The sequence below is a fragment of the Chroicocephalus ridibundus genome, chromosome 8, assembly GCF_963924245.1.
Source record: "Chroicocephalus ridibundus chromosome 8, bChrRid1.1, whole genome shotgun sequence".
Taxonomy (NCBI): Eukaryota; Metazoa; Chordata; class Aves; order Charadriiformes; family Laridae; genus Chroicocephalus; species Chroicocephalus ridibundus.
Genome location: NC_086291.1, coordinates 48,428,247 through 48,455,652, shown reverse-complemented (window position 1 = coordinate 48,455,652; position 27,406 = coordinate 48,428,247). Strand labels below are relative to the sequence as shown.

General features: G+C 38.2%; 1 protein-coding gene across 1 annotated transcript in view; it reads right to left on the bottom strand.

The window, feature by feature from the left end:
* VPS35L (VPS35 endosomal protein sorting factor like) overlaps positions 1–27,406 on the bottom strand; it is a 54,790-nt gene that overhangs the window by 1,576 nt on the left and 25,808 nt on the right. Inside the window, exons 23-29 of the mRNA XM_063344215.1 lie at positions 25,560–25,623; positions 23,536–23,634; positions 22,648–22,725; positions 21,639–21,753; positions 11,143–11,282; positions 8,767–8,932; positions 6,838–6,956 (exon numbers count right to left, since the gene is read on the bottom strand). Coding sequence (XP_063200285.1) covers positions 6,838–6,956; positions 8,767–8,932; positions 11,143–11,282; positions 21,639–21,753; positions 22,648–22,725; positions 23,536–23,634; positions 25,560–25,623 — 781 coding nt within the window. The remainder of the gene's footprint in view (positions 1–6,837; positions 6,957–8,766; positions 8,933–11,142; positions 11,283–21,638; positions 21,754–22,647; positions 22,726–23,535; positions 23,635–25,559; positions 25,624–27,406) is intronic.

Below are 27,406 nucleotides of genomic sequence, written 5' to 3'. Positions count from 1 at the left end.
ATTCTGTAATACATAGCAATAATTACAGACACAAGAATACGGGGATAGTTTCCATGTTCCATTCAAAATGCAACAAGTAGTGACAATCATGAATCAACCTCAGCTGCTGTAAATAAAGTAATTACACAAGCCTCCTACATCTTGTACCACTTTGGCACAGCACAGCATGTAGCTCTGACACATATTTAACTCAAGACTCCCTACAACTGCATAGAAATCACCCTCCCACCAACCAACCTCGCACTTACATCACCATGGCTATATACTTTATAGAGGCCACAATCATCAATCTAGATTAATGCAACTTCAGGCTTTTTCCCGCAGTCTAGTCTACTTACATTTATTTAACAAAAGACATTTTTTCCCTGCTATTCTTTCACTGAAACTTTGGTGATACCAACGTATTTGCACCATATTTGCAGCTATGTTCCCTAAAATGGCTGAGGAGGAACTTGACGAAGGCCCTGCTTCATGGTAACTGGCCCTGGAGGAGCACTGTGCCCTCTGGCCTCTGCGGAGGAGTTCTGGGGCACAGACAAACCTGCACTAAGCTTACGGGGTGCTACCACCCTCATTTGGGGTGAGTGGCAAACAGAAGTAATTAAAATATTATTGCAGATTCTGCCTATTCCTACAAAGTAAGTTTTAAAAGGCTAAAAGGACAAATTATTATTGGATGCCTCTGAGACTTAGTATTTGTTTATACTGCTTTGCTGCAGCTGTCCTTTGTTTTTTGCTCCAGACAGACCACTGATAAAAGCATAGCTCCATTTCACACAGAAACCACAGCAGCAGAGTAGTAGCTAAAACAAAACTGTCAGCTGAACACCTCAATTAATTAATTTAATACTTCAGCCCTCTCAGTTCAATCCATGTTCAGGTAGGTAATATAGAGCATTCAGATACGCAGTTACACGAACAATGAGGCAGAGGCTGGGGTATGGGGAGTGCAGTGATCTCTGTTGCTTGTGCTCTCCTGACATGATACCAATGCAGCCGTGCAGCCTCTGCCCTTTCCCTAAGGGACTGAAAGTAAATTAATTTCCCTTCTCACTGCCAGCAGAAGAGAGGTCAGATGCTATTAATCAAAGAAGTGGCACACACTGAGCTATCAGTCCTCCAGATAAATATGGAAAAGGAGAAAGCCATGCCATTAAAGAACTGGCTAACTAGAAAAGAGGACACAGCATGCCCTAAACTAGAAGCATCGGACTGCTACTGTACGTATGTGACGCACGCAGCAGATTTGTACATGCACAACAAATCTGACTCATCAGAAACCATGCGCATACACACATACACGCATGTATATGCAATGCCAGAGCTGCTCAAGGCCCCACGGGAACTTCCCTAAGCACTAAATTAATTACATGAAACTACCATGAAGACACAGCTCTTCCTGTAAGTTACCTACATTAGCAATTTGCATCCCAATAGCTCCAAAACCTGCTTATAGGCTAACACTACAACCATCACTTGGGAGCGTTGAACTGTACTCCCTACCAGATAGGGAAATAAAACTGATCACTCTAGTCCAGTAGTAGTAACACAAAGAGCAGACATACAACTCAAAAGGACAAAAAAAGGGAAAGTAGTTATGCTTAAATATTACTGTAGCATTTCTCTTGGACTAACATCCTTCAGGGAAAAACAGATATAGGATACAGCCAGCTAGTCCACGTTTTGCCACACTGTTCACAAGGCATACAGCCTTCCACCTGCCACATCACCGTGTATCCTGCATTAGCAAAATAAGGCATTACCTATAATTTTTTTCCCATTGACCATCTAACACCTGCGTGTCTTCTGCTGAATACAAACTTCAAAGATGTCCCTGGGAATTACTTGGATGTTTCCTCAGAAGTGGGACAGTTAAATTATTGGGCAGAATGCAAAAGCAGCAGTACTCCAGTCTGAATATTAACTAGCGAGATTTTCCAGGCAGCATCAATGCAAATACAAAATCCATTCTTTAAAATAAGGATGACATTTTGACTAATTTGAAACACATGTACTTCAAAAAGAATCATACTTCAAAAAGGATCTAGAAACACATTAAAAAGCTGGACGAATGAGATGCACACCAACTCTCATTGTATTGGGGCGAGTATAACAGACAGGATTTTGGCATCTTCTCAGCAGTTACACAATGCAAAGTGAAGAGAGAGGCAGGCTCAGGTATGCAGTAAATCCCACCACATCTGAAAACGAGCAAGAAGAGTCAGACAAGGCTTCACGCGATGATGAACAGGAAAGTTTGTGTAACATGGCACCGACCTCCAACTCGAGGGAGACATCTATGCCAGCATGCTGCCAAGCCTGCTGACATAACTGAGATTGAATTGTGGGTGGCACTCCAACTCGCAGGATGTATTCACAGGCAGCAAGGAGAAATCAACACCTCAGCTATCTGGCAACCACGTACATCATGGGACTAGCAATTCCCACACCAAAAGGAATTGCCAGCCTTCTAGGCAGCACATTTTCCATAATCTTTGGAATAATGCTAATGACAATGAAACAAATAACAAATTACATCATCCCAGAGCACGATCCCCTTGTGTCCTAGCCCCTCCAAAGTGCAGAGCAATGTCCAAATTTCATATACTGTAACAGAAAAAAAACAGGATCTTTCATACAATGGACCATGCAACTTTGTATTTCACAAAATTCTGGCAGGCAATTCAAATATTTATTCTTGTCTTTCAGTGATTTTTGCTAGCCATCTATGTCGTAAGAATACTTTGAGCCTTCTGTTAGAAAAGCATTTGTGCGTTTACATATGTTGCTCCTCTGAAGGTGCATCTAGCCTGCTGCTGCTCCCATCTACAGCTTTAAAATAACTGGCTCTGACACTTGTGGCAGCACAGAGCTCAGCATGGGCTGTACGGCTCCTCCAAGGTACTAAATATATCAGTTTAGGCCAAGTCTCCCTGCTGATATAGCATCTGTTTGCTAGTATTACCTGAACTATCTAGCCCAAAATTAATTCCAGCACAACTGTGATGCTGGTGGTTACATCCTTGCAATCCAAATCTAGATTTTCCTAAAGAAAGTCATGACAGGCAGCCTTGTGTTTCCTTAAAAGCTCTCACGTAAAGCTCTTTGGGAACCTTTTAACAACTGTTAGTTCACTGGGGAAAAAAATCACGAACTTCATGGGGCAGACCAGGTTCTCAACTATCTCATTACACAACTGTCCTAACATGGGATAAATGAAGAACCTAGCACCAGTGGCAGCTGATACAAGTTCATTCATAATAAAAAGAAATAATGATTTGGGAAAACACCAAGAACTCATATACCACACAAGGGGTTGCATATCCCCTATTTCACCACTCCTCTAGCACAATGAGATGGTCAGAAGAGAAAGTGCTTTCTTTGGGATATAATCCTTGAAAGCGCAGTCCAGAACCTCCCTCTACAATACTCAGTCTCAGTGACAGCTTCTGCTGGCCCAGGGTGCAGTAACATACCTCTTTGTTAAGAGAGGCTGAAACATTTTACTTCCAGCTCTATACTGGCACCATCTCTGGGTTCATCTCTATTTCAAAGTCCTTAACCTAATTTTTAAAGCTTTCAGTATTCATAGTGCTGCTCACAGCAGTTTCATTTCCCTGTAAAACTAACCCAACAAAGACACGCTCCATGTGGAACTTGTTCATGGAGGACCAGACTCTACAAAGCCATACTCAGTAATCCTGCTGTAGGCCAATAGCAGAATACCAATTTATTTATTTTGGTTTCTACCATTTACCAAGTACCTTACAAACATGCAGAAACAATGCTCCAAATCAAACTATTTCTAGTCTTTAAACTCCACCAGAACGCCAGAGACAATGATGTAATAAAAGGATTAATATGGGAGTTAGGACTCTCCAACTGTGAGACAAAGAAGTGGAGTCGATATGCACTCCACCAGCCACAGTTCCTCACTGCAATGCACCCATCCTCTGACTGAGCCATGAGCCAGCAGGCTGCAAACTTGTCTTCTGGAAACTGCAGCAGGTAAATTCTCTTGCCTCCTCCTCCCAAAGAGAAATAAAATGTTTAGAAAAATCTTGGCTAAGGACACAAAATTCTTCAGGATGAGCGACCTCTTCTCAATTCAAAACATACCCCCACACAAGCAGAGAACTATCTCCAGCTTTGCTTCTAGTTCAAACACATGTGAAATCAACTGAAGTTTTATATAAAACTTGTAGTTTATATAAAATTAAAAGTCAGTTGTGTTGAAAGGAGAAGCCTCAAGAGCATACGCAGGAATTGCTTTCTACTGCTCCATTTTTGATGCTTACTATAAAAAGTTCAGTATCTAATGGTACACAGGAAGACTGTCATCCTAACATGGCACTGCCAAGGACACAACAACATGATCCTAACGTTTTGGATCAAAAGTCATGTTTGAATAAAACATACTCCATCTGGGCATTTATCACTGAGTCGCAAGAGGCAAGGTTTCTACATTTCTAAGAAACCTAAGAGCGTAACATTAGTCTTCCACCCACACAAAGGCAGAGAGGATTCACTGACACATGCTCTGATGACCAGAAACAGCTTGAACTTTACAGAACTGGCCACAATGGAAAATTTCCATTCGAACACTGTAACATAAATGAAGCATTCTATAATATTGCAAAAAGACCATGCTGTATTAACATAAGATGCATTGTTCTCTTCCAAATTGCCATTCTGGTGAAAGCATTGTATTGTGAGAAAAAATTATTTTCCATTATAGCTTTTAAAGGAAATGAACCAATAAAAACACAGAATCATCAAAGGCTTGTTCATTTAAATGAGCAGCCAAGCAGATGAATATTAAAAGGTCACCAACACTGAAGCAATCCAAATATCACAGCAATTTTATGATCAGTTCTACTTTAGCACAAACGGAGGTCTCTGACAATATTCTTATTGCCTCTATTTCCTCAGCTATTTTCCTATTTTCCTGCAGCTTCCTTAAAAAACTATAGTCTTACAAAACAATTTTTATCTAAATCTCTCAAGGGCTTTTACTCAAAGCAAAATAAAATGTTCTCCCTTTGTAAATAAGGATGGACAGAGGAGTAAATCCAAGGCCACAGTGGCAAAGGCAGGGCAAGAACCTATATCCACGCTGCTTAGCTTTAAATCCAGTTTTCTATGCAACAACTGCCTCAGTGAAGTAACACAGGATCTCATTACTCAAAGCATTAAGCTTGAAAGCAGAAAAAAAACCCAAAGCCTTTCAGAAACCACAGATTTCAAGCCTTACAAACATTCCCACCCACATACTCCATATAGAAGTCAGATGCAAAAAATCCTGATATACAACCCATAGTCCTGAAAACTTTGTTAAAAATCTCCTTCCAATACCTACTTGGACATTCTTAACTGTGCAAGAATAGTTGTTTTCTGTTGTTATTGTTCTGAAATGAACTGCTATTCACTGTGGTGATGGGTACAATGATGTAGATGCATTTGAGCAAAGGATTTATTCATCTTGCATGTCTACAATTGCTCAAGGAAGAATAAACAGGATAGCAAAAGCAGAGAAAAGGCTAAACTTTGCATAGTGTCCTCCAAATATGTAGCACGTAATACATTCTGGCAAACAGTAATACGTTGGCAAACACTACAGGCTGCTGTGCAAATGGGCAATCTAAAAAATTCCGTCAAATTAATCAATGCTTGCCCTCCCATTTCAGTCTGCAAGCCACAAGATTTCTATCATTATGCAGCAGTTTAATAAGGGGTGATTAGGAAGTTGTGGAGGGGTTCAATCTCAGAAACAGGTACATTAGCAGAACAGTAAGTTCTCATTATTTCAGTAATACTGAAAACATTAGTCACCTGCCTTTCACATACAATCCATTAAGCTATATTTGATCTCTCAGAGCCTCTGAACTCCAATCAAGAAATTCAATAAGATACCTAAAGCTTTCTTTATTTTATATTAAACAAATCTAACCCTGTACTAAAAAAAAGGTAAAGCCAAAACACCTTTCCCCCTCCTCTCCACCTCTCTCCTTATGTCATCCTAGCAAAACTTTTTGGGATCCAAAACTTTTACAAATTAAAGGTGGTTTCCACTGTATTTTACCCAATAACAGACTAACTGCGAATTCTCACTTTGCCCACTACACAACTGGACATTTCAGGCTACTGTTAACTTCCCTGGCAAGAAAATACGGTTTATTTACAGCGAGAGAAAGGTGACAGCCAGGAGGAAACAACAGGAAGGATGGATATGGAGCAGATTTTAGGCATAACTATAATGCAACCAAAGGAGTGACTGCAGCACTGTTTCCAATTCCCTAGTTTAGGCCAGTAATTGCAATACTAGCATCATGGAGCTCATTATAGTCAGAGAGACGCTCCTAAGAAAAAAAGTTATTCCACACTGAGCATCAAATTTCCATAACCAAACTACACCAGGACTCAACCTGGTTAATTTAAAGCTAACTCTAACCTCATTATTCTGCACTGCAGCAGAACGACATCCTTTGGTGCACCGCCACAATTGATACCACAGAGCACACCGGAGTAACTTCTACTGCTTGTTGGTTCTATCAGACTATCCATGTACAGCATACAGCTAAGCAGGTAACTTTAGCCTGCATCTTAAAAACGTATCATAAATGCTACATGATCTCTTTCACGTCATTAGGTCTTTCCACCACAAACCTGCCTACCTGACTGACTCAATTTTTAAACAACTAAAATTACCTAATTTCCTCTTGTTGTAAGGTTCCTGGAGCTTTCTAAAAGACCAATGCCTGGTCAAGAAGGCAGTCCGTTTATTCAGCTCCAAAGTAATTCTGGGTTTGTATTGAATCAAGCTGAGTGAGAACATACCTCTTCTTTTCCAAGGGTTTTCAGATGATCCAGGATCTGTGCTATCACTGTTTCACACAGTTTATTAACTTCAGCCAGGAACTTGGAGTCTCCACCGTACAGGTTATCATTGGAATCAACTGCAGAGATAAAATCAAGCTTAGGTCTGGCTAAAGAACTATACATTTGTTTGCTACTGAAAATACCAGCTATTTATAGAAGACGAGACTTGCAAGTTATAAAATGACCCTCCCTCCATCAAACACAAACTTAACAATCTTGTTTAAGTGCCTACCACTTGGTTGCCTACTATATTCTCTTGATTTTAGGAGCAAAACACTGAAAACAATCTTCTAGCTTAAAGCCAGTCCTGTATTCCTGGATGCAGCCAGGTTCAAAAATACCTGCTAGACTTAAATGCAAAGCAACACACAGTGTAAATTTTCACTTCTTCCACAGAGATAGACTCCCTGCTCCCATCAGTTTAGAACAGTATGGCCATCATCATGGCAGCAGAACTGGGCCAAACAGTTTGTTTTACTCAGGAAAACAAGATTTTCAAAGGAAACTGCATTTATATTTTTTTTTTCCTGAAATAAAACCTTGATTACCTCAAAGTCATGGAGAGAAATTCAGAAAGTGTATTTTCAATTTCAAAGCCCTTGAAGGATTTTTCTGAGGGAAAGAACTCTTGAAGTTTTTAGAGCTTATATAATTGTGATTTTAAACGTGTGTTTTGGCCTCATTTACTTATAATGTTTTACTAAGGAGTAAGTTATAAGAAATTTGTAAGTTTAAGTGTGTTCTGGATAAATCAGAAAACACATAAGATAAAAGGTGGTCGCTTGTTCCCAAGTAAACTTCATTTTAAGAAGCTATGGTACATGGTCCACCTAGAAAAAAAAACAACGACCGTCCAACTACAGGGGCAAAAATTACTGGTTTATATTTCAATGCTTCTCTCCACTGAAATCTAATGAACTTCAATTTCTCATCTTGGGATTATGCAATTATTTTGGTCATACAAAAAAATGGAATGAAAGAAAAAAGCAGCTAAACCACATTTCCTTACAGAATTTGAACAGTAGATTTGCTATAGAGTAGTTGTTCAACTGACAACTATTTTCTGTGCTGCTAACTGCAAGAGACATTTTGTCACGGTTGGTAACTCTGACAGACTATTCACCAGAACTGCAGAATATATTCCAGTCTGCCTCTTTGTGAAAGCCCTGTGCAATTAAGGAAAAAGACAAACTAGCTTGGCCTCTCAGACTAACTAATCTTGCCAGTATGCTTTAGAAGACTTGATTAATACCTTACTCTAATTTAGTAACCTCTCTATGATCAGAAGGCCAACACTCAAGTTTCAGAGCAGTCAAAAGTTTATTACAAAAAGACTACAGCCACTTTAGAAAATGCAAAATCTTTAGAATTTTTTTCTAGCTATTATGAAGATTTTTGTAAGTTACCACCACAGTTTCCAAAACTGAAAGCCTGCCTTCAAAGCAGCAAATACATCATCTAAATAATGAAGACTAGGCATTACATGCTGAAAACTGGAGTTAATAAATGTGAATGAAACACCAATGATAAGTGTAAATCAAGTTGATACTTTAGACTAAAAGAAAACCCTCCATATGTATGAAGTTCTGTATTTTATATTTATATTTACTTGAAAAGTTCACAGTTCCAAGTATTTGCATCAACGCCACCAGGAACAAACTAAGTAAACCACTCTGGCACAGATTCACTTTAAAGAACAGACTGTACTTCTGTTTGGCAGCCACCTCCTGTGATTATTTTAAGTTACGATATGTGGACCTGCATAAGAAAACAATCCATTCTGAAAGACTGACTAGCATTGATCTTCATTAACTAGGTACGGTGATAACACAATACTGCAAATTGCATGGTGGAACGCAAGGATCCAGAGCCACCCTTATGTATTACCTTTATCTACATGGTAGATATATGCTTCTTGAGTCATTGCAGACAGCAGATGCAAAACATTAGTATAAATCCTGACTTTGTCATCACTGTTATCCTCCCAAGTATAATCCTGGATCACATTTAGTAATCCTCGCACAAGAAACAACACTCCCTGTTCGGGATGGTCCTACAGAAAAGAAAAGAGGTAAGTCAAAAACAACAATGCAAAAACCCCAAAACAAAAAAAAAAGCATTATTTGTGGTCATTCAGGGGTTTACAGTCACAATATTAGCTCTATAAAAGCAAAAACTACAAAAAATAGAATTAAAGGTGACATCTACTTTTCTGAAGTGTGCTTCCTTCAAATCCTTTTAAGAATATGCTCCAGTTTCCTTCTAAAATGGTCGTTTGACCCACAATCGTAAACTTGATCTAGGCAGCCTCCACAAACTTTGAAATGCTTTGTTTTCTAGTCACGGGGGAGTAGTACAAAATTAATTGTTAGCTTCTTAACAGCTAAGCCTCTATAATTAAACACACTGGGTAGAATTTTTTTTTTATTAAAAGAATGTCAGTAAGCTATAGAAACAAGTATATTACTCATATAATTATGAGTTTCAGAAGAACACCTACTCTGGGAAGTCAAAGTTACAGACAATCAACAATCTTTTCATATGAAAAGAATATAATTATAAAGACATCTGCTTTACATAAGCTACGAGTTTTTGCAAGCAGTTTTAATACTGCACGCAGCTTACGTGAAGCTGACAGTTGGTGCGATGATACCAACATACGTAGGACAAACCACAGTCCACTGGGGACACCTCCTTCTGATCAAGTATCTTGCAAAGTAAATAGGAGACAAAATAATGGAACCTAATTTCTGAATCCTGGTTATTTCATTTCAAGTTTTGCTTCATTACTGAATCTGAAAGGCTGGATCTCCCTCCTTCAACCATCTGTTAATGATCTGAGGCATTTCTCTGAGGAGCATCTAGTTCTGACATAACCTTCCTCCAAAGTCTTACTTTTGCAGTCAGTGGACAGCGATGACACATCACAGTGGCATTAGCTCTTCCCTCCTGACAACACAGCACCTCCACTGTGCTGAGACGCCTTCCATTGGGAAAAGGAGAACACGCTGCTCTGATATGAGCATTTGGACAGCACTACACTGTGTGCTGCTTCATCAAACGTAGTCAAAGAAAAAAGGGAGGAGGAAACTAGAAGGAATGTTTCGGTGAAGAGGAACAACCTACTTTCTCCAAGAACAAATGAATAAACCTCAAACTTTTTTTTTTTAAACATGCCATTATACTAAGCCAACTGTTGCTGGGAAAGAATCATCTTCTCGGAGAGGGCCAGAACTGTTAAAAGAGGAGGTAAAATCTTCAAGCTTTAGGTTTCTAGTGCAGTGAAATCTTGAGAGTCAGAGGTCTGTCTTTCTTCTCCAGGACAAGAGGCAATGGACAAAAGCTAGAACACAGGAAATTCCGCCTCAACGTGATGAAAAATGTCTTTACTTTGAGGGTGACAGAGTACTGGAACAGGCTGCCCAGAGAGGCTGTGGAGTCTCCTTCTCTGGAGATATCCAAAACCCACCTGGATGCATTCCTGTGCAACCTGCTCTAGGTGAACCTGCTTTGACAGAGGGGTTGGACTAGCTGATCTCTGAAGGTCCCTTCCAACCCCTACAATTCTGTGATTCTCTAAGGTCAACAAAATACCTTGGCTATGTAAGTTTTATCTCAGGTCTTCCAGATCAGTTTACCATTTTTTCTCATCTTTTAGCTATAGCTGAAAATATAGGAAGGAAAATTACATATATACGTCTCTCTAAACTTGACAACTGGTTAAAAATTGGAAGGGTGTAGAATGGTAGTATTTTGTTAAATATTAATCAGAAGAGGAAAGTTTACCAAAACACATCTTCTAATTATTATTTTCAGTCAAAAGATTAGGCAAGCTATAACAAAGAAACTAATGGAAACTAATAGAAAGTAGAGCTCTACATTTTTCCTGTCCTCAGGTATTAGATTTGATGAGTGTTCAGCTACAATACCAATTCTCTGCAAGGATCTGCTAAAACAGTAAATGATGTTTACACAGTTAAATGATGGCGAGATTTCATTCTGCCCCAAATCCAGTTAAGTGCAAGGTGCTACTGAGAGAGGCAATGCGGTACCTCCACCTCTGAACAACTGTCCTCCCCCTACCCCCATTTTGCATTGGGGTGAATGATTTTGCAGCCAACGAGCAAATCAGTTCAGCTTGCTCGTGGAAAGCTAACCACTGCCTCTCCCAGTCCCCAAAGCCCAGTCTACTCTAAATTTTTTTAAACAGGAAAGTCAAAATAGTCTACTAGCCTATCTGCTATTCATACATGCACAACTTACCGGAACAACCAATAATGTGGAAAAAAAATTACAAAGGAACTCCAGGAGGAAGGCATCAGAAGGTCGCATCTTTCCATCTACACTGATCATTTTTGGCACTTCAGGAACAAGGCTCACTGCAGCTTTGAAAAAAGCATCAGCTACAAAATAAAAATATAGTTGCTGTATTATCGCTCCAGCTACGATGGCAGTCACGCCTGTGATCCAACGATTGCTTTGAGTTCATTTCAAATAGACTACAGAAAATGAACGTATGTTTAACTGCAAAGAAACTCAAGACTCAGAGTCAAAATCTGTGGAAATTCAAGTGATGCTGTTTTTTCAAAAAAGTTCCCACATCATTCAAGACTTCTGAAATTGCAGTTCTTCTCCTTTGCTTAACAAGAGGACACCACTGTTTCAAATATATTGCACATATAATAAAAAAAATTTTGCATATAATTCAAAATTGACTTATCTAAAGAAATGCCCAGGAGAACGGGGAATCCAAAGGGGGAGAAAAGCCTATTAGATCATGCTAACTTGTTCATGAATTCATTCACAAAAGGCTGCTAAAGTTATAAGGAAGTATGGACAACCTCATTTCCCTAAGTATTTACAATCATTAAAAGTAAAATACTAATATAGTAGCAGAACCTGAAGTACTGCTGGTTACCTAGGTAACATTATTCTTTCCAAGAATCACAATACAGGAATTACAGAAACCATCCACCATTATGGCCTTGGCAAAATAGCTATTAAGAGGGTTTTCATAACTCTTTGATATGTCTGTAATCCTGCAAAAAAAAAAAAAACCCAAACAACACTAGAACATCTATTCCTCAATTTACTAAGGTAATATTCACAAATTATAACAACAGTATTTTCCCTCTTACCCTAGAAGACCTCCTATATATGCTAAGAGTTTGCAAAAAAATTCTGACAGCAACATTCTTTTGCACTTTCTTGGCTACATTTCAAAATATCCAAGTATCCAAATCCCATTCAAGCTGTTTAGCCATATACTTCAAAGCATCCTTCAGAATTAATACTGTATCTTTATTTCACAGCAACAGAGACTGAAGGTTGGAAATCGAGTTTTAGCATAGAGGAAAAGAGAATTCTTGGTGAAAGCCAGGAGGTGTTACACTCTGGGACAGAGATACCACTGACAGGCAGACATGGGCACTTCCAGGAGTGGAGCTTGCTCTGGAAAAATTAATTTGAGCACATGAGACTCCAAGCAAATTTGCTAAATATAGTACCAACTGATATCTAATTTAAGCTCAGAGGAATACCAGGGAAACATGTGCTTTGGAAAAACTGTAATTCTTCTGACTCTTATTTCTTTTCAGCGCACAAGTGCTCGAGCCCTTCTGAACTTTCCAGTGCTTAGAAAGCAGACCCCTTCAGTCAAACATCATGCTTCCTTTTATTCTGCACGTTCATTTTGAGGTGAAAGAATGTTTTAAATTTATTTTAAACAACATATAAGTTTCCACAGCCAGCCCAAAGGAAGGTAAGTAATCTTTCTCTGAGCTTTATTAGAGGAAAGAAAGCAGCAGCAGATGTTCATTCTAGCACAAGTAAATGAATTGCTGTCACTTCCACAGTTGTCTCAGCAGAAAAAAAAAGCACATGCCCCACATCACCATATAATCAAAACATATGACCAGACAAATGAAAAAAATGTGTCTCAGAAAATAGTCTGCATACCGAAGTACACAAAGTCTGTGCAGAGAATGCTCCTGCCTTCTGAAGCTATTTCATAATGGGAAAGAACGATCTGTGCAGCAATCGGGCTCTGCAATGAAAGAAAAGCTGCAAAGCACCTCACCTTCCTTTACTGCCTGCTCTCCCAGCAATCAGTCCTCGACATTGTCCTCTAAACTTCTGCCTTAGCACACACCCGAAATCTCTTATCTTCACTATGAATAACTGCAATTTGTTTCCATTTACTCTTCTTGACCTCCTGCCAGTGCAGCTAACAAGAGCTGCCTTCTCACCTGGTTGAGCACCTTCAGAGACCTGAGCTCCCTCCTTACGCTCCCAGTAGGAGCAGCACGCCCAGTTACTCCGCAGGGGACTGCCGCTGGCAGCGAGGAGACACCCGTCCGCACCGCAGAGCTCACCAAGCCCTGCCTTTGCTGCCACAAGCTACTCTGTGCTTCCATCTCTTCCTTCCCTAAGCACGTCAGTCCCACGGCTGCTGCCTCCCTGCCCATGGGGCTGCTCTCCTCCAGCCACTGCCGTGGGGCTGTTTGCGGGTCACCCACCAAGCCCCCCACACTGCCACTGGCTCAGCACAGCTGGGACACTGCCAGGCTGCTGCCACCGTGCTTTGAATTCTTCTTCCTTGCCTCGCTCCCCCTACCCTTCACACAGCACAGCAAGGGAAGCCACAAAAGCAATAGAGCATAAAAGCAGGTAGTCACCTTTTCTATTAGAGAGAGGTATTTTACTTCAGTACATCCAGAAGAACTGGCACAAGAGAATATATTCATTTTGCTATGAGTTCAGCCAATCTGTGCTAACCACAAGTTTGTTCTTCATTGGAACACTAAAAGCACATTCATCCAAGTTATATGTGCTTTGCAAGAAGCAAAAATAAAAATTCACATTAATGCAAAGGTTTTACTAAAGAGCTTGAAGAAAAGTAACTGTCCTCCAAACTCTACCACCCTACTCACTTGTAGAGAGGTGTCAGAGTGTGCATCACACGCTCTGAGTTTGAAGGGAAAGTTCACTAAATAGGTTGTCACAGAAGTGCTATTTTCTTAAGAAGTATGAAATAACCATCAGTATTTAATTCTGAATTACACTAATTATGAGGTTATGCAACAGTGCTTTCTCTATATCTTTTAAAAAGTCAATTTATAAAGCTATTACTGTAGAGATGTTTTAAGAGAAAACCATACACTCACTTTTCCTGGCTTCCAAAAGGTATAAGGAACCACTTAAAAAGCACCGAAAACCACAACAATGTTATGTTCTTGATTAAAATAAATAAATAAATAAAGGCTTCTTCCAGTGAAGGCTGCTGTTTTCTTATCTGCCTAAAGTACGATACTGCTTCTGAAGTTAACTGCTACTGTTAACTTAGATAAGGGGAGAGCAGCCTGCACATTACAACAAATCATCATGATAAAGTCTTCCCAGACCGCTGTTAATATCGGGTGCAGTGCTCCGAACATGACATACTTCATGCTTCGCTAAATTTATCCTTTCACAGCAGGTCCTTCATTTTGGTTGACCATAATCCTATAAATCTTTCCCCCGAGCACACATGCTGACCTTCAGGCTACAAAAACTAGCAGTCTTGGATATCCAAGTCAACACTTCCAGTAATACTCTCCTACAGAAAAAGCTAGTGAAATTGGTGTTGAATGTTTTGCTGCTGTCAATATTCATGATGATATGTACACACACACATTTAATTACACATACACACAAATATATGTACCTCCATATTTTTCTATGTATCAATCTGTCTACACATAAAAATTTAGCTTGCATTGTATTCGCTGCATCTGTGACAGTCAATTAAACTGTACTAATTTAAGATTTCAGGCAGGCAAAAAACCAAGGAGGAACAAAGCCATTAGAAATGGGAAAACAATTAAGCTCCTTAAGTCCACCTTCAAAGAGCAAAAGGGAATGAGTTTGACATACCTATACAAACTATTTTTAGTCACGGATACAATTACACAAGGCTAAGTCCACCCAAAGGACAAAACCAGGGACCATATGCCATCTTCTGCATTCCACTTCACCTTCGTGTCCTACAGCGCTGTCAAGCGTATTTTAATACTCTGAAGATTTTGCTTCCACATCAGAGATGTTGGAAATTTAATGAAGCCTTCTACTCCAGTGCAAAAAATTAACGGGAAGCAAGCGTGGGGTATTTTGTTGCCCTTTTTTTTTTTACTCTGTTAAGTAACACATTGCAATGCTTCATTGTCGAAGCAGTAAACATTTGTAACTCCTTCTCCTCACATTGATGAGGTCACTGTAAGAGTTTTGCCACATCGTTGAAATGTGTTTTTCCCTTGAGCTATTGAACATTCTCCGTCTTAAAACCCTCTACACATCACTTCCAATCCAGAAACTACACAGAGTTATTTGAAGTAACAAAGATGAAATAAGAAAATAAATGCGCTGGTGCTTGGTGAACTGGAATGTAATATGTTAATTCATACTATTTTGTACTAATTCATACTATGAATTAGCTGCAGAGAGAAAGGTAATTATGTGGATGAAGCGTGCTAGTTTTTGGGATAGCTTGATTATAGATTGTTTGCAAGGCCTTAGTAGTACTTCCGGACAAAGGCACACAGAGGCATAAGTGGAAAGGAAAGAGTCGTACAGGGAGATCGCACAGTATGAGCAACAACACTGGATACAAGACATTTGATTCTTAAAATGTAATCAGTAAACACAACATATGCCACACTCCCCCCCAAAAAGACCCAAAAAAGAAAACAACCAAACCTAAAAAAACCCCCACACCACAAATTTCAGCCTGCCTCTCTAAATTCCATGTAATCCCTACAGACTGTGAGGTAAAGTATCATTAGCAGTCTCTACAGAGAGCTCCATTAGTAATACTGGAAACTTTGCAATAATAAATGCTATAATTAAATACTGTAGTTTCTCCTGATTGTATGTGGTAGAAAAAAAAAATAATCAAAGGAGGCGGATACATGGAAAAACATGATACAAAACTGAAGAGTCAATATGGTTTTTGCAGAAAGAAATCATTCCTCAGAAGTCTCTCAAGTTTTCCAAAAAACCATCAGGTTGTGTTTAAAAGTGACCCAGCCAATAAATACTTAAATTTTAAAAAAACATTTCACAATATCCCTCATAGAAAAGGTTCTTAAAACAACTAAGTTGACAAAAGATAAGGAGGAAAGTCCTCCTGAGGATTCATAACTTAATAAAGGATGGGATGGAGGGGGAAGGGAGCAGGAATGACAAGTTTTCACAGTGGAGTGAAATGACTTCTGCGTTCCTTAAAGTTTTGCAGAGAGACAGGTCCTTACGATGAGCTGGGAGGTGACAATGTTTGCAGACTAGTCTGGAACCTGACTGCAAAGCATCGCAGTTGGAGCTCATGATTCTGAGCAATAAAGTAGCAGATGAAATCTAATATTAGTAAGGCACGCGGGGAAAGAAACAGCCCTTACTGTAACTATAGAAAGATAAGCTCTAAATAGGCTGTTTACACTCATGAAAGATTTGGGAGTCATTATAGATGGTTTCCTGAAAACGACATCCTAAACAGCTGTTGAAAAGGCAAGGCAATTGCAAGAATCACTAGGACAGTAATGGAAAACTGAAGCGTCATTGTATCATTTACATAGGTGTTGGGCATTTATACCTGGAATACAGTCCTGACCTTCCCATTTCCAACAGGATAAAAAGAAGATTAAAAACGTGCTAAGGTATGGAACCGTTCCCTCATTAGAAAAAAATCATACTGACACAAATTCTTCAGGAACTTTCAACTCCATCACCTCATAGGTAGCAGGAAGAAAATGAAGCAAGACTGACAGAATATTTCACAGTATTATCACTAGTAGCTGGGCTGCACGCCCTGAAACACCCAGCTAACATTTAAAAGCCATACAGAAATAAATCCCCAAGTAGCACATTTACAAGTTGCATGTAACTATGGAACTCACTGTCCCATGAAGTAACAAAGGCCAAAAAGTAAAAATTGATTAAAAAATTAAATTCGTAAGTATTGGTCCATCTATTTTATGAAATACCATGGTCCATATGCAACCTTTGTTGAAGGATGTATTTAGACCGCCTGCAGCTGAAAGCTAGGAAGCATCATTCTACATTATTGTTTCCTGTATGTTCTCTTATGAGATGCTACCAGACACTTTTGAAAACAGGTCATGGGCCAGACAGACTTGAAGAACTGACAGCCTGATCAGAAATGCCAGTCTGAAAAGCTAACAGAGACAGAGACGTCATCTCTCTCAAACCATATGGAAAAGCTATTGTCTGGGATAAAGGGAGGAACAAGAAAAAGCTCAGTGAATGGGAGAAGTTTGCAGGCGTGGAAATCCCAGGTAACAGCACGAGTCATTATTTTGTTCAAATAAAGCAACATTTAGTATTACTAGTAAGGAAAACAGTGCCGCATCAGTTTCTCCCAAAGCTACTTTGCTGCCTTCAAGGAAAACGGTATTAAAAAACATAAGAGAGACAGTGAATACTGATCTCACCAGAAAAGTATGAGCCAAGAAATCCCAAAATCTGTAATTGCGAAAACCTTTTCAGGTCCTTATTTCTCTAAATTCTTTACCTCAAATTCGCTATATATTTATATTCCTCAGATCTACAAAGATTTTAGGAGATTAGGAAGGACTACTAAAAATCGTTATCGAATGCTATTGAGAAAATACACTAAAAAGTTATTAGACCATGATTAAAAATTACTTATTAGATATTCCATACCATACTTTCTCTGAAGTGTGGCTGAAGCCTCTCATATTTAGAGAACATTCATGGAAAAGTAACACTTTCTGAAGTAGAAAGAGAAATTCCTTTTGCAGTCTACTACTGAAACCGTGTTGCAGCTATGTTTGAAGAACAGAACGAATATAAAGAAATACATTAAGAATGTATGCTTCAGAATTAAAATCTGCATTTGCTAAACAAAATAAGGATCTGTGTCAGTTGATTTGGGGGACAAAGAATCTCCATTTTTATAAAGTTCTACATTCAACAATATCCCAGTGAAATTAGTCACACAGAATCAGCTGAATTACTTTATTCGCTCAGCGTGTTACTTCTGAAGCCAGGCAAGGATTTCACAGTCTTTAAAATAAAAATGCTGCTCAACACACATTACCAGAAAGTTGCGTCATCTTTACCCACCTGCTGAATGCTGTGACCAATTGTTGTCACCAATTAAAAAATCATGCTGTCTGTTCTTTGACAGGCAAAAGGAGCGTTTCCACGGGGAGGAAATACGTGCAATTAAAATAACACCTATATCTCAAAAATCCAGAAAAGTGAAACAACAGAGCGCGCATTTAATCTCAATTCAGTCCAAGCACTCCCTATGACAGAAAGCACGACTGATGGGAATTTATTATTCTACGTTGGCAGCACGCAGCATTCTGTGGCTCAGTTAAAAAAAAAAAAAAAAAAAAAAAAAGGAAAGCACATTTTTGTAAAATCTAGCATCTTCTGTTCTAAGTTGGGCTTTTAGTGGGCTCTCCAGAGGTACAAGCTATGCATCCAGGACAAAATCACCTAAAACATTCCAAACGTAATTACGGATTCATTCAATTTAAAGCACCTCTTAGCAGCTGGGGATGAGAGACAATAATTATGTTTAATACATGTTGAACAGCATACCTGGACAGACATCTGCCAGTACATTAACACTGGACTTTTCATGAGCCTATAAATTCATGTTTCTGACCCATTTCATTATATTAAAGAAAATCTATTCCAAGAAAAATTACAATTACAGTTTTCTAATACTGAAGTATTTGGGTAAGGTCAAACAAGCACCACACAACTGCTTTGATTAACAGTGTGGCAAATCCCAGCAGGCAAGGCTGGGATTTGGTGGAGGAAATTGGAACAGTGAGACACTAGGACTGATGGTCTACTAGTGCTGCCCTGGAGCCTGCAATGAGGCAAAACCAAACTCCTCCCGTTACAAGCAGATTAGCTGTGCCTCTCCAGCTGTTGGTAGTTTACCAGTGCAATCCTCAGATCAGCAAACTTTATTTACTGTTATGACGTGCACATCCTCTTTATTAAAAAGCCATCTTTTAAATTCCCCTTATCTACCCCAATAGGTAATTTTTCTCCTTTTTCAAGTTAGATATATTGGCAATTAGAGAAATCTTCCTATTGCCAACAGAAGTCTGTTCTGTGAAATTCAATTTTCTTACATGTTTAAGTGAAAATTCAACTCACTGAAATAGCAGACTCCCTGTAGGAACTTAAAACAAATACAAGAGTTTAACTTGCTAAAAACAGCAGCTGAAATGTTTAAAGAGAAACTGCATGCACACGCACACATGCCTGCCCCACTACTGAGCTATCAGATCAGGTACATTACCTTGCAGTTTTATTTCTCTTTCCAATTTTAAACTGATTAAGCTAATCCCAATCAGCATGAAATAAAGGTTAAACACAAGACACAATTTCAGTTCCTAGCCTAATGCTATCATTAATTGCACACTCTTAAAACTTCACTTCATGCTGCATTGGTTTTAGTAGATCAGTGCCTAATTGGCATCAGTTGACTCAGTTAACTGACTGGATTTAAATTTGCTGTTATGAATTAATCAGTCCTTCTTATACACATGAAATGCATTCAGTTGAGATACAGACTAAACTGTGTTAAAAGTAACTTTCAAGGACATGTTATCTGATTATGATACATCAGAATATGCAAAGACAGATCACAAAAAATGTCCCAAGACTGGTGTCACTGTTGCCTAACTGGTTAACACATGTTAAATTACTCATGCAAGTGACATGTCTCTGAACACAAATTATGCCCAAAATAGCTTTTCTAAGGAAAGAAAAAAGTGTATAACAATAAAACCTTGGTAATCAAAGTGAGTTACTGAACATCACAGTTTTGTATGTGCTTCATTTCAACAGAAGCTGAAATGGACCAAATACTGCTCTCTCTAGCTCCTGAGTCTAAAAGTCAGGACAGAGTGGTTAATAAATAAGCATTTTAGAGATTGAGTTCATAATAGATTGCATATACCTGCTACCTTAAAAGACTTCAGAATGGGGATCCTATTAATCATTCGGTGAGTATATGTCAAACAGCAGCTGTGCACGTTTATAAACTTCCACACTGAAAAATCTGGACAATTGTTGGGGCCCAGGAGTCTCACTCAGAGAAGACTTGGATCACAAAAATATTGGAAAAGCAGTTTATAAATGGAAAGATTATTAAACCACAGAGTTGGTCCTAACATGGCAGGACACGTGTTCAAGGCTTTGAGCAGCCTGGTCTAGTGGGAGGTGTTCCTGCCCATGGCAGGGGAGTTGGAACTAGATGATCTTTAAGGTCCCTTCCAATGCAAACCATTCCGTGATTCTATGTCATAATCCTCAAAGACCAAATATTACAGAAAAATTGCTTTGGATTGGCTTCCAACAAGAGATGCACTGCAACACAGCAACAATAACAAAAATTGGTACAAAGGATAAGTTAAGCTGGTCAATTAAACAAAACACCATAGGAAGAAAACGCTAGTCAATTTTTGGTAAACTCTGTTATCTACAAAGAAACTGCACAATATTAATTGCACAACAACAGACTTTGCAGATCTTTTATTTGCAAAACATGCTTGGACACAACAGCCAGCTTTACTCTAAATCCCTCTGCTTTGCTATATGGGCAGCATCAGATTCAAAACAAAGGAACATAACAGTCACCCTGTACTAAAAAGTCGTAATCAGCATCCGAAGTCAGCTTGTTTGTGCAGCTGGAACTCACTGGTAAATGCAGAGCTTGGAAAACAAGCTCTCGTGAAGAAGCACAGAGCTAAAACAAAGAATTAATAGCCACAACAAAAGATGCTGCAAAGTAATCCAATTTACCACTCTCACAGCTCCACTAAAAACATGTCAAGGAAAAGGATTTACCACCGGAAAGCAGACATTCAAAGACAGTATTAAAACTACAAAACAAAGTAGAATCACATCACTTTAAAAAGGAAAAGAAAGATACTGTGAACAGTTAAAAAGTATGAGAAGACTTTCAGAATAGGTATTCTACTTGTGACGGGAACAAGATCATATTAAGTAGTGATGTAGACTTAATGCTCATTCTAGTCCCAGAGTAGCTCCAATTTTTTTCCCCCAAATCACTTTTTGTCAGAATTTCCAATTACTTAAGACTGAGCTAACAGGATAGCTAAAAACTGGCCCTGATTCAATCAATAATTCAGATCAAAAAAAAGAAAACATATTTTTTGTTCTTCATAATATCTGGTGTTACTCCATTGTTTCATCTGATATAGTGGCATATTTCTTAGTTAAGCATTTATCACACACATGCTTCGATAGCAAGTTTCTGGTGTCATTACTTAAGTTGTAATTCTTTTTCAGCTCATTGCAGGATTTTGTCAGCCTGTGAACTACTACACAGATGAACTAGTTTCTTTTTGCATGGTAATAATAAAGCACATCATTTGTGATTAGAGCTCTTGCATAATTATGCAGGAGAAAAACATTCCATGCTTTCCATAATTTCTAAGTCATTTAGGACAACCTACCTCACAGCAACGACTGTGTCAACTACAGTCAGCTGTCTGGGTTATTTAGATCACAGGATTAGTGTCAGAAATTAAGAGCTGCTTTAATATGACAATCACTGTAACACTGCTTGAAACAGGGCTGTATTTTAATTACCTCAGATATATGACTTAGGATTTCAAAGTTATTAACCACAGCTAGAAATATTCCTGAAATAAGAGAACCTTTACATAGACAAATTCATGCCTTACCTTGTGAAAGGCACTGATTTGCCAGAGCAACCTGTCCCGAGTGTAGATACAGATTAAGACGTGTGAAAATACTGCTCAGAGATGGAATTGTAATGAAGCAGAAGGCAACACAAGCCTAAAGCAAATAAAAAAAATTAAACTGAAGAAAATTTCTAACTCAGAGTTACAGCAATCATTACTGATTTTATACACGATTACGTGTGTGGAACTTGTCAGAGCAGCGGCATAGTGTGTACTTGGGAGGCGGCAGATGTAGTGCAGCGTGCTGCAGCTTTAGACCTACTGCAGCAGCCCAGAAGGCGTGCATACAGAATATGGCCAGTGCCACCCTAGCTAGCCTTTGTCCAGGGCACCATACACAGGTGCCGTAAACAAAAATCCATTAATTAGTGGTAGCATATGCAAACACCTTCACAACACATGAAGATGAAGACATCTTAGTTGCTAAGCTTCAGGTGAGAAGAGGGGAACGCAAGCAACTTGCATAGCCCATGCATAGTTCAAAGCTCATTTGACCATATCTATATAAACTTGGAGGCACAAAAGCTGAAAGGAGCACTTTATTTGAAATTCAGACACTGATTTCAGCATATCAACGCTGATATTATGAGACAGAAGTTTAAATATATTCTTTTCGCCCTATCTCCCATTTTCTCTGTGATTGAGTTAAATAGAAAATAAGTATTTTATTTCAAATACAATTTGAAAAGCTGAGCTTTCTAGAATTCACAGAACTACCTCTCCAATGAACCTTCCTTTGGAGAGGGAGTCAATCTTGCTGCTCTTTTTTAACACAGAGCTGCTATTAGGTGCTTTGGGTCTTTTTTTCTTAAATGGCAGCATTTAGCTTTAGAGAGTAAAGATCAATGGTAACAAGAGAAAGTGAGACTACAGACAGTGTTAAAAAATACTAACATACTGTTTTTACAAAAATTATAAACTTAGGTGGCAGCAGATAGTATTATCTGCTAAGAAGGGAGGCTCAAATTTTATTAGAGTCAGGACCTACCCTGACAAACGCAGCAGTCTTTCTGGAATGATTTCCTTTCATCACCTTTCTTGTTTCCATTGCTAGTTGGTTCACAGACTACGTGTAAAAAAGAAAAGCAAGTAATTAAGAAAAATGGACAGATTTATTAGGTCAGTGGCAAATAACAAACTGCATGTTTTACTGCATGCATTTAGAGAACAGAAACTGTCAAAAGGGATCCTGATATGGTGTGCCTTTACTGTACTATTACATTTTTACTTGGAGACTGTTCCTTAAAGCAAATATGATTCTGAAGGTTTGTGAATGTAGACTTGTTGATTTATTCAAGGCTTTAGATCCTCCCTTGCTTCGCAGCTAGAGTGCTGTCATCACCTCCTTCCTGGCATAAAAAAAAAATCATGATTTCTAGCTAACACACTTATTAAAAAACAAACAAACAAAATAATAGAAAGATTTAAGAAAAGATACAATGTTGCAAAGGAATCAGCTGCAGCTAATGCTCACCTGACATGTGACTCAACACAGAAGAGAGATTAACCTTCGCAATCACAGCAGGGCTCTGCCTATATCTGCAGCAAGATACAGTCTAATCTCTCCTAGATAGAGGATTATAGAAGAACGAACCCAAATTCTGAATGCACAAAAGTGACGTTTATTTTATTAGACATGAAATCTCTTGCAAGATAGCCAGTTTTCTTTCTTGCAATGATACTACACATGCCTGTCAAGCAAGAACTTCAGAGAGTTTGGAGTGATAAAATGAGAGACAAGATCAAAGTCTACTTTAAAAACACCTGATAAAAAGACTTCAGACTTATTTTGACAGACCAATAATCTGGGCAGGGAATGGGACAACTGCAAATATATCCCCACTTATTATGATAATGTAGATAAACTGTAGCTTACATGAATCAACTGCACAAGAACAGGCTCCAGATTGCAAAACATTGACCTGGCTTCAACATAGAAACTCAGCTGTTGTTCGAAGTCACGGCCAAATGAAACCTATAAAAGACAAAACCCCCCCTAGATTTTACCATTGTAGGCCATTAAGAAATATAAAACTGCACGCAAATAAACCACAGACATTCAAAAAGCTCACCACTAACAACAAAATAGTCCGTTTAACTGTCTGCTTTCCTATACTTAACCTTCAGGGAAACTTCAAAGTTTTGCTGGGTTTTTTTGTCCATACTCCACATAATCTTCTACTTCACAGATCAAGTAGTTATCAGGAATACAAAATTTAAATCTAGATTTGTGAAGTGTTTTCAAAACTAGCAGAACTCTTGACTCTTTACGGAACAGGGGCCAAGTCTTGGTAGAGTTCATACTTAAAAAGGTAAAACAAAAACAAACCCAGAAAACCAGAAATAGATCAGTGAATCTGTATTCAGATTCCTGTAATTTCTAGTTGCTACAGGGCCTCCATGAGAAATTAGCATCGTCCTAACTAGATATACCAGTAAGAAAAGCAGGTTTTCCTTGAGTTTGGTTAATAAATATATGCTTATACAGTATGGCAAAAGCCTGCAACCTTGCAGGCTGGCAGGAAAGAAGAGAAATCAAAAACAACCTTGTGTGAGAACACTCTACTTCCAACGCTCCAGATTTTAAAGAACCAAGTGCTGTCAGCTGGAGTGTCTCAGCTGTCAATTAAAAGCCCAGCAAGAGAAACAGTCTCCAGGCAGTCTACATTTGTGTATTCAAATGGATTTTTTTTTTTCTAATAGAAGTAAAGGCTGCATTATTTATTATTTCTCAAGCCACATGGGAATGAAGTTTTTACAGAATTAAAATAAAAATTACATTTAATCTATACAGTGAAAGATCAGAGGAACTACACCAGAAAAACAAAGGATTGCTTCTTATATTGCAGACAACTGTCTTTGCCATTGCTCCATTTGTGCAACTGCTGATTCTTGAGTCCTCATCTCAAGAAAGCTTCTCTAAAAACATAACATTTTCCACAAAAAAGCCTGACTGTAAGGATGACTGTTACAACTGCTTTTCCCTCCACATCTTAATGTGTGCTGTTTTAAAATTTATAACTAGTCATTTTGCTGCTACGGGCTTTTTTTCCCCCCTAAACCAAGACTATAAAGCCACATCAAATATAATTCAATGTGGGAAATCCTCCTAAAGGAAATTATGCAATATTATACTGCATATAAAGCTTAATAACAAAAAATTATATTAAAAACATATTAAATAGCAAATTACTATAGCTGAAGAGAAAGCAACCATCTAGACATAAATTCATAAAATTGCAACAAAGAACAAAGAGGACAAGCAGAGACGAAGCCTGTCAGCTCTGACTTTGTGAAAGAAAAGCCAAGCACTGAGAACACCTGGTTAGAGAATAAAAAAAACCTTGAGAACATCTACGTAAAACAACTTGAAATCTCAAAGAAACAGACAAGAACAAAAAAATTTACTGGCATAAGAGGGAGGGAGGGGTTGAAAATTAATTTCAAGACATAACTACTGGTGGGTTTTGGGACTACTAATTTGGTGATACAAGTTATCTCACTTGTAAGTGAAGATAAACAAAACCAAGAATAACATGCAAGTTATATTTATTTTGTGTTTTTTAAAGCTGGTATTGGTTCCACTTAGAGCTGGGTAGTGGAACTTCATTCACATAAGTCAGTGACCTCTCTGATGCTATAATTTGCAAGACTTTAATCGCTGTTTAACTTTTAAATACTTACCATGTTTTACATGAGATTTGAAAAACTAGCTGAAAATATGATTAAATAAACAACGTGTGCACTTTCAACTCTCATATTGCAGCACGTCAGCTTCTGTCTTAAGCATGTCAGACACAGTCTCCGATTCAGCTCCATAGGCACCTGTTTCTCCTGGGGACCTCATGAAAATCCGAGCTCTAAGGTACATCGCAACAGTTGCATGCAATTGTCACTCACCATTTTTATGAATCCATTTATCAAAGCTGCTAACATTCTTTTCTCATCCTCAAGTGTTAGTGCACTATAAGAGAAAATTTATGCAGTACATTTTAGAATATTGCTTATCTTATTTATCTGTAAAGGTTCAAATGATATATACTACTTTAAATAATGTTATGTCCACATAAAATATTCATTGCACATTAAGACACTAAGCTCACAATTTGAGTTATAAAGCAATAAAACTAATTTTAATATGAATATCACCAAGTCAACCATGCAGCAAACTAAATTCCAAATTTAAAGAAAAAGTAAAAGTTGCTAGAGTGTCTTTACATTTTACAGAAACTCGGATTTTGGCATGAAGAGAACAAAGCTAAGCTAATATTCTTTCTGCAGCAAGCAAATAGCTTCAGTCTTATGTTACAACAGGAGAACTTGAGTAGGAACTGATTATAAAAACCCAAAGAAATTAGTAAATCTATTTTTAGAAGAAAGTTATCCTATTTAAGGGGAAAAGGCTTTAAAATACACTTTAAATAGTTTATGTAATAGTTCATCTATTTATTTTAGAAACAACACTAGTTTATTGGTTTGGGGGGGTTGTTTTTGTTTTGCTTTTTACTAACCCTGCTGCGTAATTTAAAAAATAATTAACATCACCCCGTTACAGTGTTGCCTTTTTGATGTTTTAGTAAGAACTGAACTAAACTGATACGTAAAAAGAGTTTCTTTTCAAGATTATCACAGATACCTATTCTATAGCAAGAGTCCAAATCTGATTTGAAATAAATTTACATCACATGAAAATCCAATAAGTCAAACCTGTTTCACTGAAAATGGATGAACAAAAAGTCAAATTACAACTAACTAATACAATTTAATCCTTTTACTGTCACATACTTGGCTCCAGCTTTGACCTTTAGTATATCAGTTACCAATTTCCTAGCTCAGACACCAGATGGGAAGAGAACAATAGTTTTATTATACAAATTCAGTAAAGGAGGAAAGAAAATCTCAGCTTGATTAGCTCATTAGTGCACTGCCAATCAAAAGAGTCAACTGATGGGCTCTGAAAGGCTCAGAAGACTTGTAATGAGATCTCCGGGTCAGTTATAGGTTTCCAGTTCAATTCTGAATCAGACCCCTACCAGTCTAAAGGCAACAGCCTTTATCCTCCAACAGCTGTTACGGGGGTCAGCAAGCCCTACACAATGGGCTGGGAGCTTCCTGAACCAGGATGTAAAAATAGATGCAGGAGTTACTTTAAGATAGTTAGAATTTATGATGATTTGCCAATAAGAAATGACACAACAGAACCAGGCAAACGATGTACACCATCTTAACTCAGCTAAAAGAACCGCTGGTTTAAGGGATTTTAAGGACCTTGGCAAACTATCAAAATTGTTTTGGCAAAACGGCAGAGGAAGTACCAAACATGGATTAACATAAACGGCTTAGTTTTTTTAATTAGCTGTTTTAGCTTCAATATATTGTTCTATTTAAAGGCTGAAGTGCTTTTAGTGCAACATACAGCCAAATAAGGTGCTCTAACCCAAATAAAGCACTCTAGATGGTATAAATTGGAATTACATGCCAAATCTGATTTCTTTACTGGCAGTAAATCTTGCATTCATGGCATATCAAGGCTGAGAAAGTTACAAGTTCTCTTAAAGCTTCTGCCATACTGAGAGGCTGAAGAAGAAACTGCGCCCTTACAATTCTACTCAACCCAAAACTAGAAGGAAAAAAAGGAGATTTTTGCTCTTAAGGTCTAAAATTTGCAGCATTGTGATTCTGTCTCTATTTTCAATCAGAGATTTCTGTGTGATTTTTGAGAGTTACCTACAACCTACCATAACTCT